Consider the following 19549-nt stretch of genomic DNA (forward strand, 5'->3'; position numbering starts at 1 on the left):
CCTGGTCAAACCTATTGAAGAATAGGTTCAGGTCGTACACCCACGTCTGATTCCCGGGAGCCTGAGAGTCTGGTTTCCTCTGCCCTGAGATTGTTTTAAGGCTTTTCCAGACTCCACTGATGTTTCTCTGCGGCAGCTGGTCCTCCATCTTCCTCCTGTAGCTGTTCTTCCACTCTCAGATCTTCTTCCTCAGCTCCTTCTGCACAGCCTTCAGCTCCTCCTTGTTTCCTGACCTAAAAACCCTCTTTTTCTCCTTCAGGAGAGCCTTTATGTCAGGATTAATCCAGGGCTTGTTGTTTGAAAAACACTGTACAGTCCTGGTGGCTACAGAGTTATCCTGCATGGTTTATATAGTCTGCTACGTAGCCTGTTAAAATCTCGATGTTCTCCCCATGAGAAACACACAGTTGGTAACTGTTGGTAATTAACCATTTATGACAAGAAAACAAAGGTCAATCCCTCTTATTACTTAAATTCTTGTGTCTAAATGAATTAATATCATCGATAACACCTTTGACATTAAGTTTGTAGCTGGCTGAGGAGCTCAACTTACTGTATGTTGTATTCATCGCCAAAAAGTACAAATTATTGTTACTAACATTAAATGCGTAGTCCCAGAGTTACAGAGTTGGTCATGGGTCAAACATAGTATTTCCTAATATAGGAAATATTATTTTCCCAAGGTGCCTGAGAAAATGAGCTTTGTTATCTCAAGACAACCAGACAATTTTCTGAGATTTTCGGGAAAACATTTGTTATCCTGAGAAAACGAGATATGTTAATTGTTTATAAAAAAACAAAAACAAAAGGTCATTCTTTATCATTGCTTATAATCTAGTGTTTTCTAATCAGCAGTGCTGTGCCAGCAAGCATGGATGGCTTCTTGAAAAGTGCAGCAGCTGATTTAAGCTAAAAATGTCAGGTCATAATTGTCAATGCAGCAGACTACACCAATCAATACAGTGGGATATCAATCCTACTAAATTACATGCTTTATAAGCCTGTACCATTCAAACACCCACCAATGTGAGTAGATCCTTTTCCCTAGACCAAAGAGAGGTTGTAGCCTACTGGACAGTAACACCTCTGCTTTGATTTGACCACTGTATGTAAGCCTAATGTTATTCTCTCCTGACTCTAAACAGGGTGGACAAATCAAGCATTTTAGCTGTTTACACTGTTATGACCTTACTATTATTATCCGTCACAGACTTACATACATGGCAGAACTAACACTCTAGCCAGCTATTTCTCGCAAGTGTCTCACTTTAAAAAGTCGGTTTGGAAACAAGCACAACATAATAATAAAAAACTACAGTTGCACCTTCTCCCTACAATACGCATAGGTCTGTTCAATTTTGCCCAAAAATAAAATCCCGATTTTCTTCCCTCAAAATCCGATTTTCGATTACGATTATTTTGTGAAATGACAAAAGGCAAAGAAATTATTTCAAATATGCTGTTTTTTATTGAACATTTTGCAAATAATTTCCTGATTGGGATTTGAGTGCAAACCTTGCTCTTATTAAACAAAAAATTCCTCAAGGGATTAATATAAAGAACAATTAATGAACTTTTGCCATCTGGCTTTGCTCCATGCTATCTGTATATAAAAAAAAAATACATGTAATAAATATATATATGTATAAAATATATGTATACTGGGTTAAAATAAATGCAAATATTTTTATGCAAGACTTTAAAAAAAAAAAAAAAATCATCAGTGATAAAGTGCACTGTCAAACTCAGGTATGGTTGCATAGTACTGGACCACAGGTCCGTCACAGCGAAAAAGAACAGTACGTCTTCCAGCTTCTTTGTCACTTTTGCACAATTTGTGTTGTACGGACGGGGCAAGACAACTTCGCCAAAATGTTTTCGCCCTGGTAGCTTGTAGCAGAGGTCCAGCGTAAGAAGCAAATGTTGGAAGCCAGCCTTTTCTGCTGTGTATGTCGGGACCATTTCTGTTGCGATGTGAAAAGTGACTGCATCCGTAATATTTTTCCACCCCCTTTCAATCTTATCATATGGTACACCACATGAAAATGAAGTTGGCAGAGTAACTTGCTTTGGAGTGGGTGGTGGTGTAGCCGCATTCGCGTTCCCTTGTGCGGTCCGCTCTGCAACACACTGCTGCCATTCCGACGGGTGGTTGTTTTGCAGGTGTTGAAATAAATTAGTCATGCTGCTTTTAACTGCCACTGACTTCAGACAGATTTTACAACGTGGAGTACTTTGCTCTTCATCTGAAGTGTCGAAGCCAAACCACGGACTTGTTTTTGTTTGTTTACAATGTGAAGAGCGAGATGGGAGGATAGAGGTGGAAGTTACTACGGCAACCCAGCGCAGCCCAGACACATGAACGGGGGCTGTACCGTAATTTCCCTAGTTAAAGTGAAAAATCGATTTTACGAGTTTCACGTTTTTAACATCGTCCTAATTAAATAATCGCGATTATGATTTAATATCGATTAATCGAACAGGCCTAAGTACACATTATGTACATATACTCATATCAAATCAAAATGGTAAAACATGTAGGTGACATTAGTTCATAAAAAGTGAATATGATTTGCCTTGAAACTCCCAAACCCAACCAACAGAGCAGTGTGTGTATGTCATGGTCCAGTCTTAGGAATCTTATCAAGTCGTTGACAGTTTATCTTGTTATCTTTTGCTATTCAATGATAATGTCTAAATAACTTGTGATTTTGAGAAAACAAATACAATAGAATGGATTGTCACAGAAAAATGGAGAAAATAATTTGCTGGTTGATTGGGGAGAGGGTGGGGGTGATTTACAACATCCATTTACATAGTGCCTGAGTGCTGTTTTTTGAGAAAGGACATTTCAACATGTTTGTCTCACTTTAGTGGCTCTTTGCAGTGAAATATGTAGGACTGACTGCTGTGTTTTCACTTCCATGTCTTTTGTGTCCTCCCTCTGTCCTGCTTTAAGTCTCTATGCTGTGCCTGCTGCCTCAGGCAGTGCTGGCACGGTGGGCATGTGTTCGGGCCTGTCCGGTATCCTGCTCCTGCACACAGGAGAAGAGTTGCAGTGTCTTATGTGACCGCTCTGGCCTGGCTGAGCTGCCCAAAGAGTTTCCCTGCGAGGCCTCTGCTATCAACCTGGAAAAGAACAGACTGAAGTTCCTGTCGGAGAGGGCATTTGGCACCCTGCCCTCCCTCAAGTCTCTCTCTCTGGACCACAACAACATCTCTTTCATTACTCCTGGAGCCTTCAAGGTCAGCTGAGCTTTTGTGCATTAGTTTGTATCTTTTTCTTTTCTTAGAGAGATAAGAAAAAGTGAATTGCATGCTTTTAGGACTTTTTACTGATAAGGAAAATGAAGCTATTGTTTGTACCTTTTCAATCATTTGTATTGTATTTACTTAAAAAGAAAAAGCTAAATTTTGGACAATAGAATTGTGACTACACTGTTGTTGCTCGAGCTTTATTTTCTTGGCTACTGTTGGCTGTCAGGTCATTTTGTTCTTTTTCCCGGATGCACATTCTCTAGATTTTAAATGCAAATATTGCTTGCAACTGCCTCAATGTAAATAAAATAGTATTATCATGTATTCCTATAGAAAAGTGGGAGGTTAAGTAGCGTTTTCATGGATGGCCAAATGAGGTTGTGTTTGAATGTGGGACATCAGGGATACAATTGGCTGTTTTTGACTACTTTTGATTATACCATTATATTTCACCTTAAAAACTATTTACTTTGCCTTGTTTGGTGTCATTATTTTCAGCACGACCTCACATGTGTGACTGTACAGTTATTTTTTTCATTTTGACATACTATATTAACATTATGGACCTAAAATCACAAAATAACATGAAATCAGAGTAGGAAAAAGTTAGATTTTTTACTGTGAAAACCACAAATATGTTTAATGACCCAACTGCATTAGTTATATTGCAAATATATATTGTTGTTTGACAAATTTGTGCATAAGTTTTTGAAATTTACAAAGTTATATTTAACTATTTAAATTTAAATGCAGGCAATGCCTCAGGCTCAGGGCTCCTCAGCTCATTCCTGCCTGTTCCACATTCAGCAGTCTCCTCCTTGTTTTGACTCACAACACAAAAAAACGACTAAACTACACACTAAACACACTATACTAAACACTACATAACACACTAACTATACACTCCAAACACGCTATATGTCACAAATCTCTCAACTCTCAAAACTCGCCATCTCTGTCGGTGTCTGTATCACCGCCAGCGTCCCTCACACAACTTCCAGTTCCTCAGCAACCAAACTTGCTGCTTGCGGACACTTTCATGGCAAAAGGCCGTTTTTACCATTTAGTCCTGCACCAGACACAAAGCAAACATGATGGCAATGTTCGCGAAAAAGTGTGGCGGATATTATTTACCCTAAGTCCGGTTTTGGACCTGCCAGTGCGTACGTCGACTCGGGAGGTACACACGAACATCCACAGATTCCGATCCCACTTTGTTGTCCTCGCGTATCCGGATCTCCTCAGACCGGAACAGACTCAGTCTGGACTCATTTAGTCTCATTAATCCACAACAGTCAGTTTAGATGCACAGAACGGGACCGAACCGCCAGCAAAATCCCGGTCCAGCTCTCGCCACTGCAGGTATAAATCTGCTTGTTTCTTTAGGTGTGTCATGGGTTTGAGCTCTGCAATGATTGGCTCTGGTGCGCACGTGGCTACGGTGTGCACGTGACTGTGGTGGCTCCGATGGACAATGCTTGCAGAATTTGTAAAGCATTTATGAAACAATTTATTAATGGTATCATTGTAGTCCAAACAAATGTGACGTGGCACACCCTTGAGCCACGCAGCAGCCACCAAACTCTCAGGTCAGTCTGACCCTGATCTGCGGAGATATTTGAGGAACACACACACACACACACACACACACACACACACACACACACACACACACACACACTTAAATGGTGGTACTCACAAAAGTGAGTCTGGGATGGACTTTTGGTAGGAACTGCCTAGTTTTCCTTTTAAAACACTCTCATGTCCAGATTTTCAGATACATGGCTCAAATTTACATTTTATTTTAACCTGGCTGTAGTCCAGGATCTTGTAAATCAAATACTAGCTTGTGAAAGTCTATTTTCAAATGTGTACATTAACTCACAGCCAAACCTCTATCCTGCAGGGCCTCTCAAACTTAGTGGACCTGAAAATGGCGCACAACGAGTACATTAGTTATCTTCACACACGAACATTCACAGGACTGAAGAAGCTGGTGCGCCTTGACTTGTCAGACTGTAACCTCTTCAACATCCCTGACCGTATCTTCATTGAGCAAACAGCACTCAAGGAGCTGCTCTGCTTCCAAAACAACTTCAGGAGAATCCCTGGAGCCTTCAGAGGCATGGAGAACCTGACTCACATTTATCTGGAGAGGAACAAGATAGAGGCGGTGGCCTACAACTCCCTGCTGGGCCTGGGTAGTCTCAAGTAAGTCACATCCTTTTACTGAGATAACATTATGGTCCCTTATAGCATGCAAACCATACTAAATCACATATGTCTCACTGACTTAAGAGCACTGCTTTGCTCTGCCACTGCTGGTGGATATACTATGACCTCTACTACAATAATAACCCTGAAACAAATAGATGAGATGGTCTCCTTTTTCCAACAGCTTGGATATAGATTTTACAGACAATACTACACATTGACAAGGTATGCTGTGGAGTGAAAGGAGTTTCAGCAACCAGCGTTCCAGAAGTCAAAGTCCCGTTTTTTTTTTCTGTGCAGACAGTCTCACTGTAGGTGTCTGGCAGTCGGAGCACTTTCAAGACTTGAATGGACATCAAACTTTAATCAATACAGAAGACGAGGCACTCAATTAGACAACATATGCTTCTTTGATGAAAGGTCAAACATACACACTTTTGACACACCAACACACATCCCCACTGTCACAGGTAGTGAAAATATAAAGAGCGAAATCAACTGCAACCATACACTTGGTAAGAATTTGAGTAATACTTTTGTCCTCAATTGCAACTGGGCTTCCATCCTACAGCTAATTTATTACCGTCCTCCATAAGTATTCTCTTTTGGTACATTTTTGATTGCTTTATGTCTAATATGTGTGATTATGCTTTTGTATGTATTTTGGCTTTAGTGGTCTCCATACAACCTGATTTAGTTGCTCTATAAAAGGCTTATTGTGATTATCTCTGTCTTCTTATATCAGGTACCTGAACCTTCAGGAAAACCGCATCAATGTGATCCATGATCAGGCCTTCCAGGACCTTGTGCGGCTGGAGAACTTCTACCTCAATGACAACTTGCTGTCTGATCTGCCCCGGAATGCCTTCAAGGGGCTCAGCCGCCTAAAGATGCTCAACCTTGGGGGTAACCAGTTAACCAATGTGTCTAAGACCTGGTTTAGTGACCTGGTGGAGCTGGAGGTCCTGTACCTGGACAGAAACCAGGTGCTATACATCGAGGAGGGCACCTTTGAGAACCTGACCAGCCTGATCACGCTCCACTTGAACAGCAACAACCTCACCACCCTCCCCTTCCCTGTTTTCCAGCCCATCTACTTCCTGGGTCGCCTCTACCTCTTCCGAAACCCTTGGGAGTGTGACTGCTCCCTTGAGTGGCTGAAAGAGTGGATGGAAAACTACAAGCTGGTGCGGGACATCCCGTGTGCCTCACCTTCATCTGTCACAGGGCTAGATCTCAGTGAGGTGAACTTTGCTAAGGTGAACAGCACGTGTGTAGACCCTGCAGAGCTAAACCTGACCACAGCCTCCTCTGAGATCATCTCCACCACGGAAAACCGCTTCAAAAGCCTCATTTCCAAGCTGCTCCAGCAGGAGCTCCGAGAGGAAATGGGGAACAGTACACAGAGCGTCCGCAACGGGACCCTGCTGGAGCCAGAGGATGGGCAGCTGTCTACAGGGGCCAGAGGCCAACGGGCCATGGCAAACCAATCACTTGTCTGTTTCCTTACAGTGTGGCTCATTGTTGCTCTGATTGGCCAGTCAAGTGATAATTTCTGTCTCTCTTGCACATGAGAATCAATTAAATGGGGTTTGCTTCCTGACCCACAGAAACAAGGGGTAACTTTCCAATTTGCAGATGGGAAAAAATATGTTTATATTTATCCAAGAAAGCACCGAGGGAATACTCATCCTTGCATGTGTTGTTACTGGTGTGAGTCTTTTTCTGTTGAAATACAATTATGGTCAATTGAATATTTTCAGCTTAAGAAACAAGACTGATGTTGACATGGCAGCATTTATCATGATATGAAAACATAATCTATGATATTTATAGATTACTTATATAAGAGTAAGCGCAGCTACATGCCAGACACATATCCTCTCCTGGTTCATAAACAGCTATGCTAAGCTGTATGGTTGCTGGATTATTTTTCTGCAGTTACAGAGATGGGTGTTGATTTCTGTGGTGACGTGGTGAAAATGTATATGTGAACCTCCACCTTTTGTTGAAAAATCTTCCATTTTGATTAATATTATGTAATACTCATCACAGAGTCTGTTACAAGTGTATTTTGTATATTCATTCACATCTATCTGTTCAGTTAAAGGAGATTAGAACTCCTGTAGTTATCTCCTAAGCAGATGTCCTCATTGCTTATTTCTATTCATTCAACTCCAAATGTAGCTTCTACAGCTTTTCCATAAATGCATTAATCTTCTTAATGCACGTGGCTCAATGTTGTTGCTGCCTCTATATGCTACACCATAATGGAGAACATTGTCATTGCTTTTGCCTCCTTTGCATGGACTGTTTTCTTCTTATGGGCATGAGTTTTCTCTGTACAGGGACCATGGAGGATGATTGCTGTATGTCAGGTTTTGGATGGAGGAGGGAATCAGGTCAAAGCATGTCATCTCTCTTGGGGATAACAAATGCTTTCCAACATTACTTTGCGATTAAATTAACGTTAGTGTTGATTTACATCACATTTTGTATACTGCAAAGTTTAGAATGTATTCAGGCTATGTGCACTGACGTTTTTCTCTGTGTAGCTGAAAAAGAATATCCCTCTTGTATCACCAGCCACTGCTTTCTCTTCACCCTGGTCAATGTAAGTAGTTTGGCCAGACAGCCAGTGATCCGATTCAGTGCTGTTTTTAAACAAAACGCTCTGTCACTTGATTTATTTTTCTAAATAAAAAAATTGCTGTTGAACTTTCAACATGACTTCTCAGTATTCCTCTCACTTCTCCTAAATAGACTCTTCAACTGAGGAGTCAACCTGTTTCAGCAGGGAACACCAATTAATCTGCGCACTGGCCTTTTGGCTCTTTAATGTGAGATTAGGCCGGGACTAAGACAAATGGGGTGGCTGGATACTGCATCTCACCCCTCTCATTTACCATCATTTGCAGCTGTTCCCATGCTGTTATCCTGGATCTGTGCAGAGATGTAATAGAGGATAAGTACATGCAGAATGTCTGTAATTTATCTGGGCCAAAGATGAAATGAGAGGTATTACAGAAGAGCAACTGTTGTCTCTGCATTCACTGGTATACATTTTACACTTGTGCTTTAGGTAAATCTAATAACACCTAATTTTACAGGTCCAGTAATTTCCTAATAAGTTTCTAGGAAACATCCCGGAGCAAGCCAGGAAACCTGGGTTAGAGCTGGTGGTACGCATATTGGAAGGTTGGTGGTTTGATCCCCTATTCCCCTAGGCTTGCACATTCGAAGGAGCAAGATTCTAAACCCCCACTCTGATGGCACATCAAGTTATGTGTGAGTGGCTATGCATAGAGATCTGAAGAAGCGCTGTAATGACACCTTGCACAGCAGCCTCTATCATGAATATCAATGTAACAGGTGATGTAAAGCATTTTGAGTAGTCAGTAGACTGGAAAAGAGCTATATAATGCAAGTCTATTTTCCATTTCCAGTGACGTTCACAGCTGCATGATTAATGTTGTTTCTAAGCAGTTGATCACCTCCAATTTTCTCAAAAGAAATGCTAAAAATGTCTGAAAACTGACAGAAATCTTTGTTAACCCAAATATTATTCAATCATGACAAACATTTTGGAATTATACACTTGCCTCCCCTGATAGACAAATTTTACATCTTGAATAGAGGGACTACTTGGTACCTATTCTATTTTTACAGTGTACGCAAGACTTGCTGACCCATAATGTGGATGTTTAGGGGGGACCTTGACAGAAGCTTTACTGGGGTTATTATTCAACTAATGGGTAGCTCTTCTGTCACTATTACTGTAGTCTGACTTACCAGATGAAGACTTTTGCTCATTTGTTACCTATTCCCCCTTCCTTCCATTATCTTTCCCCATAAATCCCCATTGCTATGTTAAACAACAATGAGTTACCTTTTTGTTTTTGCAAGGACACAATTTTACAGGGGCACTATCCCTGCAACTCAGTTAAAGTATGGAGTATGGAACTTTTGCCTCTTTTGACAACGATTGTGGAGGAGACAGTGAAGGCATTTGTTCTTTTTGCAACACTGGTTGACTGGGGCACCTGTGACATTTTTATTTACATGTAATCAAATGACTGAATTCTCTGTAAAATGTCATTTTCAGCTTTACTGTCAGAATGAGCAGTACTGCGACACTCAAAAACATAGACTAAATGTCAATTATAAGACTTGTGTCATACAGACACCTGTTACTCAAACTGATGAGGTGATTTCCCCTTTCTCTGTCCAAAACTACGGCATTTCCACCAGCTGACAGTAATTGATTTAACCACCTGACTTGGCTACAAGGTGCTGCTGGCTATTAAAACAGATGATGTGCAGTACTTTCTAAAACCAGCCAGAGTCAACAGTCACAGTTGAGAAAATCTGCCGTCTTGAGTTGACCTGAGACAGACAGCACAAACTGCTGCAACTTTCTTCAGCAAATGCTCTAAAACAGGATGGTCTGATTGTGAGTCAGTCACACACACACACACACACACACACACACGCACACACACACACACACACACACACACACACGCACACACACACACACACAATGTATTAAACTATGTATATCTACCTTGATATTTCTTAGATCCCATTTACAAATACCTTTTAATTTTAAAATAGATATAATTTCACCCCTATTGGTTAGAACAAACAAATATATTATAAGACCTTGAGAGGCATACAAGGTTATACATTACGATGAGCAATTCGGTTGTGTTACGGGTCAAAATTCACCACATTTTGTTTATAAAAACAGTTACGTCTACTACATTATTATATTTGTACTAAGCAGTCATTACTACACTAATACACAACTACTCACTTTTTGCAAATCCTGCAATAACCTTCCTAGAGTGACACTTCACTGCAGGGTCAAAACTAGGCCTACCTCCTTATAGTGTTCTCTGTGCTGAAAATGTATTTCCTCTTTTACTGCACAAGTAGTGAGAGGATAGACATGGGTTACTGACCAAACCATGTATAACAGTGACAACTGTTGGAATAAAGTTAACCTAACCTAACCCTAACCCTTTAAATAAGAAAATCAGGCATACAGCACCTTTAACCTTTTAAGCCCCAAGCCAATTTTCTAGGGTGAGGGGTTAGGGTTAGGGTTAAAAACCCCAAGGTCCCCCAGTTTGGGTTAATCCATAGAAATGCTCCCATTACAAGATCCTGGTATCCAATATTCTGGCACATATTCCATATAGTTTTGTATTTATTACTTTTTACATGAAACATTTAATGCATTTAAATGTCTTCATGTAGACCACATTCTGCCTGCCAGTGCAGTCTGACTTTCAGCAAATACCTTCACATTAATCAATATCTATCAGAATCTATTGATAGCCATACCATCTAAGAGGATTAAACAAATGTGTGTATTGTGACATCCTGATGTTGTAACTGCATTAAAGCTGGCTGAAAAAAGGGCATAAAGAGGTCTTAGAAGTTCACACAGAAGCCACTCAGCTTTCAACGCAAAATCTCAGTTGAGATCCCAGTTGACTGGGTCACTGACGCAGCTTTAGAGAGAGTTGTGATATAAATAGCTGGTTCAGTTGGGAGCAAAAGGCCTATGCTCCGTTTGCATACAAAAATAGATATGTCCATCTCAAATGTTATAACCATCAATGCCCACATACTTCACTGAGAGCTTTACGTTACCATTGATGTTAAGCACTACAACCACTCTAGGATACTGTTCAGAATCAAAATTGGTCTGGCACAAACCTCCACTTTTACTTAGTGACTGTAACATCACGCAGATGTTAAAAACTCATTTGACCTCCATAAATATATCTATATAAATTCTTCTTCTTCTATAAGAAGTAGATATCAGATGCCAAAAGAGTTTAGTGGCTTCCATGTTAACTTCCTAGTTAAGCAGCATATTGACACTAAATCTAACCAATTTCATAATAATTTTGGCTAAAGGCAGGTCACACATAACTGACTAAATTGAACCCTTTAGATATGAACATTAACTGGTTTTCATAGTGATAGTAAATTGTATATCTGCATACAAAAGATGGGCACTCTAAAAATTGCAGTGTTACATTATATACACTAAAGGATTTACCAAGGAATCAGCAGATTAATCAATAATTGATTTCAGCATTAATAATTGTAATGGCTGCTGCTGATTAATCAATAATTGATTTCAGCATTAATAATTGTAATGGCTGCTGCCCTAATTTAGCTACTTTCCACCACTGCTTACTCATTAAAACTTTTAACACATGCCCCTATAAAAGATAAATAAATAAATAATCTATTCATGAATAACACAGCAAGTATATTTTAACCCATTAAAGGCCTCTGCAGTGCCTAATTTTGATGTGCTCACAACTGGCTATTAAACCAGAGTTAACAATCAACGAGCAGCTTTGTTACAGCAGTTATACAGAATTGCCACTGTTACACTAAGTTGGACTTGCTTTGTGTGATCTGGCTCACAAGTCTAGATTTCAGGAAAGAATATTTGTTCAAGACATGCTTCTTTGCAGTGGAGAAGAAAACACAGAAGAACCACTCTAAGGTTAAATTTTCCAACACATAAAAGGAAATATATTTTAAAAATTGTTCATACTTAAGAATTTTGAGAATTTACACAAGGGGCAGCTGTATGTCAGTGTGTCATATTCATGTACATGGTTAATCATTTTCACACACTGCCTCAACTTCCCTTGCGAAGTGGTCAGCAACACTTATTCTGCAAACAGATAAACAATTTCAGAATATAAGTCAGTTTTTCATCTGTCATTGATTTTTAAACTTGACTGAAACAATAACAATCTTGGATATCACATTTCTGAAATGGCAAAACAGGAATATGGTGAAATTGTTCCTTTTTGTGTATGACAAATAATTAAGAGAAAAATCAAGACTTTTATTTGATCTTTTTTTTCTTTTTTTACAAACATATCTCACTACATGGTCATTGTTATTTTCTTTTCATTTTCTATTTTTTTTTTTTTTTTTTTTAAATAAATCTGTGGTTTAGAAATGCCACCCAAAATGCAAGGGATGTGCATAGGTGTGAGGTCAATGCCTGGCTCCATCCTGGTTAGTTTTTTCTTGCTTCCGTTGGCTGAGTTCAGTCTTCCAGACAGCTGAAATGTTTTTTTAAATATAGATATTTGTCTTTTCTTTCTTGGAGGTTTACAGAGGAACATTGGGAACAGTGACTGACTCACTGCATGGAAGCTTGCAAATGTCCACATGCATGATAACCTCATTCAAATCTCAAAAACATTTATGGATTTATTTAGAAGAGACAGTACCTGGTTCGTTGGCAGGTAGGTAGGTAGGTAGGTGGGCAGGCAGAAGATGCATGTATGTGTGCATGATCAATACTATAACTGTACTTAAGACTGACAATAGGATGAGGTCATGAGAGAATGTATCCTAACTTGACAGTTTATAAAGGAACAGGGGGATGAACATAAAGTGAGGATATGACATGACCTATAGATGAGAAGACATTGCAGTGTCTTTTGTGTGCTTTTACTTCAGTTTGCTGATCTACAGATTACCCACTGACAGTGTCTTTCCACAGATGGTTCAGTACTACAACACCCAACAGGACAACAGATTGATAGAAGGGTTGTGGTGGAGACATGGAAAGCTAGCAGTGCATCGATATTAGAGGACGGGTAACAGTACTGTCTCTTTAAAACAAACATCTACAGAAATGTTGCCTCCTAGTTAGTACAGACATGACAATATTCACTTTTATTTATTGTTTTTACACAACGCTATGACTAAGTCCTCTGTCAGGGCAGGAGCCTAATAATTGGCCACTGCAGGTTGTTTGTGCAGTGTTCAAAAGGATCTGGTTTAATCCTGTGTTCGCTTTCAGAGTAGACTGAAGGGGTTTTCCATCAAGTGCAGTGTAGGGACAGGTTTGCAATTGTCTTGGGTTAGTTGCTGTGTTACTGATTCTTATTTTGACAAGGGAATGATGGGAGTTTGGATGTGGAAGTCTGGGCCACAGGTCAGTACACCCAGGACACTGGAACCCACTGGCTGGTGGTGCACACTAGATCAATGGCCTCCTCCAGGTGCCTGATGGTCTCATCGATCTCGTTGTTGATGATGGTCTGGTCGAAGTAGTGGGCGTAGGTCTTCTGCAGGATCTCAGACTCCTTCTGCAGCCGCTGGAGGGACTCGTCCTGGAGCAGGAGGAGGAACAGAGGGTCTTAGGTACTGATGAAGGCAGAGATGAGAACATGCACGTGACTGAAAGAGAAATTCTTAAGTTGAGCCTAAGGAGAGTTGCTGTGAGACAAACATGGTGAAATCTTTGGTCATCAATCCAGAACTACAAACCTTTAACCTTGAGATCTAATAGACCAATTCAATGTTCAATGAATTTCCTTCCACATAAACATTTGCAAAGCCAAAGTATTTCAAATTCAATATTGTTAACATCCACCCATGCAGTCTTCTGCACTGCCGCCCTCGCTGGTTCCACCCAATTGGCAACCGCCAGGGCTGAAAAAAGAAGCCAGTGTGGAACTGCCAAAAACTGCAGCTGCTCCAATCGCCACATGAGGGTACAAATGACAGCTAGCCTCTATAGGTAATTTCCCCCTTTTATGACAGCTTTTTTTTTTGGGGGGGGGGGGGGGGGGGTAAAATCACTCATTTAAATTATATTAAAGGTCAAATTGTTAATGTTTTTTGTAGACATATCCTTTTCTTAAAAAACAAATAAACATGGCTGATTTCTGTATATGGCAAGCAAACTTTTCTGCACTATTATTAGTTAGCTAGCATTTGCAACAATAGCTAGTACAACAAACAGGCAACCACTTCAGTGGGGAGATGATTCCAACAGCAGCAGGTGTTGGGGTGTTGGAAAGGGGGGATGGAATGCCACATTTAGTAGCTGAATGTTTTCCATAAGACCTTTATTGGTTTAAAGTTAGGCATAATTTTGTGTGTGGGGGACGCTTTGAGTGATGCTGATCATGAACTGTCTGCTTGGCTTCACCTCAGATAATTCCAGTTACTGATCTTGACCTCTTGCCCTTGTTTACGCATTCTGGAGAATGTCTTGTGCAAATATTGGACAAATAATATTGTTGTTATGCAATTAATTGGATTAACAGAGGGAGAGTAAGGCGCTGGTGTTTTGGATTAAAGAGTGACCCTGTTAGCGGCGACTGGCAGATAGCAGGTGGAAGCGGTCACCGGCGGCGCCCAGAGCCTCTGAGAAATAAACACCAAGAGTTGATGAGAGTTCATTTTAAAACTTTTGGATTTATCTTCAATATTGCTTCAAAACCTGTCTGCAGCAATAAGATGCGGAGGTGCCCTTATCCACTGTAACGTCCATTAGTCTTTATTGACTGCTGAATAGAGGGTAGTTTACTTACTTTTAAATACTGTTCTTAACTAATGGATGTGTAGAGAGGATGTGACTGAAAGATCCAGAGTTCTGATGAGTCTTGACTTTAGTCAGAGACAAAACTGAACATAAACACAGACACCAACACTGTTGGTGCCTGCTGTTGCTCAATATCTTGCAGGTAATGAACAGTAAAGTATGGCTTTTGGGACCACTAAATCAGCAGTGAAACTTTCACAAATAGCAAAGATAAAATGCTTTTCTCTTTATGTGTGAATGGTAACTTGTTAGCCCTAGCTAGCTTGGTAGCTTCCAGCTAAGCAGGCATGATTCGTAAACCAGGCCTGAGGTCACATTAAAACAAATGCAAAATCAAGAGCAATCATTTATCCCTCCATAATGTGACTATAAATGAAATGCAGATCTGGTGGCCAGTCACTAGCAAAGAGGTGTTTGTTTAAACCTTCAAACACACTACAAACCAGCAAACTGAGTTCTAATACATTTCATTATGCACAAGTGATTTATGGGAAATAAATAAATTACATTTCTATTTCATTCGGTGAAACTGCAAGATGGCTTCTACAGCAGTGTGTAAGAGCCTTTACTTATCAAGTAATGTGAAAACACAAAAGGCAGCACAAACTCACTAGTACCATACCAACAAACATACGGCAAGGAGTACACACATACAGTACATCATTAAAAATAACATTACATAATAAGTATCCTCTCAGGTTTTACTTACTGGCAGTGTTCGACACCACCTGGGCATCTGAGGGCAGTGCCAAAGAAACAGAGGCATGCAGCATGCAAAAATATATCAGTGCAGAGGATTGAGCGAAGAAAAGTACATACGTGACGAACAAACAGAATGAGACTTTTTCCCAATGTATGCTGTGTCATTGAAGTGAAGTAAGAATGTAATAACTTGCAAGAATGTAAAATTGTGTAACTTTAAAAGTTTAACATGTAATGCGAGTTAAAGTTGAAACCTTAGTTAGTTGATCAACATACAATTTATCAGCTGTTATTTTGACAATCAATTAATCGGTTCAGTCATTTTTCAAGCTAACAAGCAAAACATTTACCTGTCTCAACTTCTTAAAAGTGAGGATTCTCCACTGTTATACTGTTAAACACCAGTTGGGACATTGCAAAAACTGTTGCTAAGTAAGTGTTTAATAAAGCATTTCATTGTGTATAGTGACATAACTATCAATGATGGTTAATATGAAGTGTGTATGAAGTGTGTGTATATATATACACACACACACACACACACACACACACACACACACATATATATATATATATACACACACACACACACACACACACACACACACACACACACACACACACTTCATACACACTTCATATTAACCATCATTGATATAAATGGTACATGTAAATTAAATATCTGTTAATAGTTATGTCACTATACACAATGAAATGCTTTATTAACGATTAATTAGCAACACTTTTTGCGATGTCCCAACTGGTGTTTATAATACTTTGAAAATAGTTCATAACAACTGTGTAGTTCATATACAAACATTATTAAACAGTTGCAACTGAGCTTACTAAACTCTAACAATGTCGCTGGACTAATGCATGTACCTAGATGATGTGATGCTAATTGGGGAATATATTAAGATTGCATTAACAGGTTTCTATTAAGTATTTCAAATATTTCACTGGATTTCTATTTGTTTTTTAATTATTTGAAAAGGGATTCTTTTTGCAATTTGATTTTAAATGATATGGCTGGTGATTAAAGACATGTGTTAATCTCTCAGCGTTGTCTCACTTCACTACTTTGCAGTGGGACTTAGCCCGAAGCCCATTTGTTCCTACTGAGGTGAATCTTATAAAATAGATCACAATTAAATAGTCTCCTTCCATGACCAACTTGACATCGTAATTTTGTAGTGCATTTTAACCTATGATAGATAGAATGTCAGGAGGATTTATATGGCTGTCAGCTTGTAAAGTAATTTCAGTATACTCTCCTGGTAGGGAACACAAAGTCTCCCTCTTTGGATTGTCCTAAAAACCAGTGCAGCAGTGTAGTTCACCGATTTCTTTTAATAGTTTTTGGACAATTATAACATTTTAAGTGTGTTTGTGTGTGACTGGTGGATTCCTACCTCACTGATGCCTGGTGTGATAGTTGGTGCAGCAATAAAGACAACATATGGGGCAAACTCTGCTGTCCGCAGGACCTTCAAAGCCTGTTGGTGAACAGAAGTCAGAGATTAAACGGTCCTTATATATGCATGCATACACATTCACACCTGCACGCACACAAACACCTAGACACACCTGAGGTTCAACATCCAGTATAGCTATGAGTCCCTGTTGGTGGATCTTCCGGATTGTCTCTAGGCGCGTCCCATACATGGCGTCCTCATGGCTGCCGTACTCCAGGTACTCGTTGTTGCTGATGTCCTGCATCATCTGGTCATGGGAAACAAAGTAGTAGTTCTTCCCATTCTCCTCATCCTTCTTTGGAGGTCTGGTTGTGTCTGTAGGAAAGCAGGACACACAGGAGAGTGCTTTTACATTTCCTAGTATATACAGTAATGCTGTTAAGTGAGTTTCTTTGGACTTGATGATTTGTCTTACGTGGAATGGGGTACGCAAATCTGTCAGGGTGTTTGGTTATAAGTGTGTTCTTGATGTGTCTTCTGCCCACTCCATGGGCACCTGACAAAGACACAAAGTCAATCAATAAGGTCAGTAATAAAGGCTGATGTCCCCATTTCTTGCTGCTCCACATAGCAGAACTTACCCAACAAAACTAGTGTTTTCCTCTTGAAAGCAGGAAGCTTCACAACCTCTTCATATGTGACAAGATCTAGTTGGTCAAACACTGGAAGTGAAAGGGAGAACGAGAGTAAGAGGATGTGGAGAGGAACATGCTCGGACAAACAGCAGTTTGAGATGCCCCACAGAGTTTGAAAGGAACAAGGTGTAGTAAAGAGTCTGAAACACATCTAGTATTCTAGTAGTATTGTAGTATAGTATAGTATAGTATAGTATAGTATAGTATAGTATTGTATAGCAGTATTTAAGACAAGAGGAAGTTGGGTCACTTACCAAAATAAAGGAAATTAAAAATCTGACCAGAAAAACCTAATGCAGGGAAAATGCTTTAAGAAGAGCGATATTCAGCCTAAAATGACTAGTGTTGTGTTCAGGAATAGCTTCAGTAGGCGTAGGAGAAGTTCAGCAGGACTGCAGCAAAGTTGCCATGTTAGTCTAGTTTTGCTCATTATCCAAACCTCTTTGATTTCTTTATAGTGTGGCTCCAACAATAGGGTAGGGAAGGGAGCTAAACTGGGTTGAGTAAAAGAGAAGCATTGTCAGATGAATAAATCAAAAGAGAAGTGGGACCCAGCTTTTCTAATGTGAACATCTGAAGCTTTTTTGACTTGTCATGATAGTGAACCAACTCTGAATATTCCACCTTGAATATTGATGGGCAAGTTTCAACCTTCTTTACTATTTATGCACTGTATCAGGAAGATAATTGCCAGATCCATTGATGAGGAAAATAACAGTTAGTTGAGCAACACATGTGGCATGTGGACTTGTTTCAGTGTCTTGAAGGTGCTTCACTTAAATTACCGTGCGCTGGATAATGGAGAACCTTCTTCAACATATGTGGCATGGTTACACTGATAATATAAACTAAGGAATCTTTTTAAAAGGAAGAAAAGGTTGCAGTGAAAACATATTGAGGGTGTAGTATTCAAAAAAGAGCACAAACAAATTAATCTAGCTGCTGGTCAGTTTACTTACTGGCTGATTGAGGTAGGCTATTGCACGTGTAACTAATCAGTCAATCAACTCAAGTCCACACTTTCACCCCAAAACCAACATGTTACCACTCTCACAGCAAGATTGCACATGACTTCAAATTCTGTTTGTTAATAACAAAAAATATTTTCATTGCTGAGGATATTTGTGCAATCAAGGACGGGTCTTATGAGGAACTTAATTGAATCTGAAATATTTTAAGAAGCATATACTGCAACTAAATCCAATCCAAATCCAACAGCTAATGGGTTTTCCTATGTAGCCCTCAACCACAAGCTGGCTCCCTAAATTGGCTCTCAGTCATTAGAAATGAACCCCTGTTCCAAAAAAGAAATCACAAGGTTACTTCAAAAACTATTTACACAAAAAAAAAAATCAACTTTGTATAGTTCCAAACATGACATAACATTACTTTCTTGTGCAATGAAATGAAACATTTTTGTTTACATAAATATACATCATTACAACAAAAGCTGCTGCAGAGTTATGGTGGCCATAATATTTGCTGTTTTAACATAAAACTTACATATTTTCATTGCTTTCACCAATCTTTTACTTTCTAGTACACATTATTCTGTAAATTTGTCAAAGCAACATTAAATTTGACAATTGGATGTGACTTCCATTATTCTGTTTGTGTGAAACAAAACCTAAAATTTGTATTGTGTGTTTGAGTCAACACAAGTGAAATCCTTAAAATGGCATACACTGTAAGCTCAGTGGGCAGTTTTTGAACTTACAAATATGAAGGTATGAAGAAATATCAATTTGGTTTAGAAAATGAGTCACTCTCGTTGAAAACCGGAAAAATTTGTGTTGACTCTACATGACAGAGACACATGATTACAAGATAGCAGCAGAGTTATGCTGGTCTACAGACATGATATTTTGTGT

At 39.4% G+C, this 19549-nt stretch overlaps 2 protein-coding genes across 18 annotated transcripts in view; one reads left to right on the forward strand and one right to left on the reverse strand.

Annotated features, from left to right (window-relative positions):
- The first annotated feature begins 1520 nt into the window (after positions 1–1520).
- nyx (nyctalopin) lies at positions 1521–8564 on the forward strand. The gene is made up of 3 exons (XM_037110263.1): positions 1521–3246; positions 5165–5469; positions 6218–8564. The coding sequence occupies exons 1-3, from the start codon at positions 2965–2967 to the stop codon at positions 7044–7046; spliced, it is 1416 nt and encodes a 471-aa protein (XP_036966158.1). The 5' UTR covers positions 1521–2964; the 3' UTR covers positions 7047–8564.
- Positions 8565–12340: 3776 nt separating this feature from the next.
- caska (calcium/calmodulin-dependent serine protein kinase a) overlaps positions 12341–19549 on the reverse strand; it is a 181271-nt gene continuing 174062 nt past the window's right edge. For 9 of the 17 annotated variants that reach the window (XM_037110252.1, XM_037110247.1, XM_037110244.1 and 6 more), the window contains 5 exons: positions 17625–17705; positions 17459–17539; positions 17156–17358; positions 16981–17064; positions 12341–13646 (listed from right to left, as the gene is read on the reverse strand). In XM_037110252.1, coding sequence (XP_036966147.1) covers positions 13470–13646; positions 16981–17064; positions 17156–17358; positions 17459–17539; positions 17625–17705 — 626 coding nt within the window. In that variant the 3' untranslated portion in view covers positions 12341–13469. The remainder of the gene's footprint in view (positions 13647–16980; positions 17065–17155; positions 17359–17458; positions 17540–17624; positions 17706–19549) is intronic. The other 8 variants (XM_037110245.1, XM_037110248.1, XM_037110254.1 and 5 more) reach the window with 3 other exon arrangements.

Source organism: Acanthopagrus latus, chromosome 9 (genome assembly GCF_904848185.1).
Source record: "Acanthopagrus latus isolate v.2019 chromosome 9, fAcaLat1.1, whole genome shotgun sequence".
Lineage (NCBI taxonomy): Eukaryota > Metazoa > Chordata > Actinopteri > Spariformes > Sparidae > Acanthopagrus > Acanthopagrus latus.

Coding starts and splice junctions, on each gene's coding strand:
- nyx (XM_037110263.1), top strand. CDS start 2,965: ATGCTGTGCCTGCTGCCTCAGGCAGTGCTGGCACGGTGGGCATGTGTT. Junction 3,247..5,164: donor TTACTCCTGGAGCCTTCAAG/GTCAGCTGAGCT, acceptor TCTATCCTGCAG/GGCCTCTCAAACTTAGTGGA. Junction 5,470..6,217: donor CTGGGCCTGGGTAGTCTCAA/GTAAGTCACATC, acceptor TTCTTATATCAG/GTACCTGAACCTTCAGGAAA.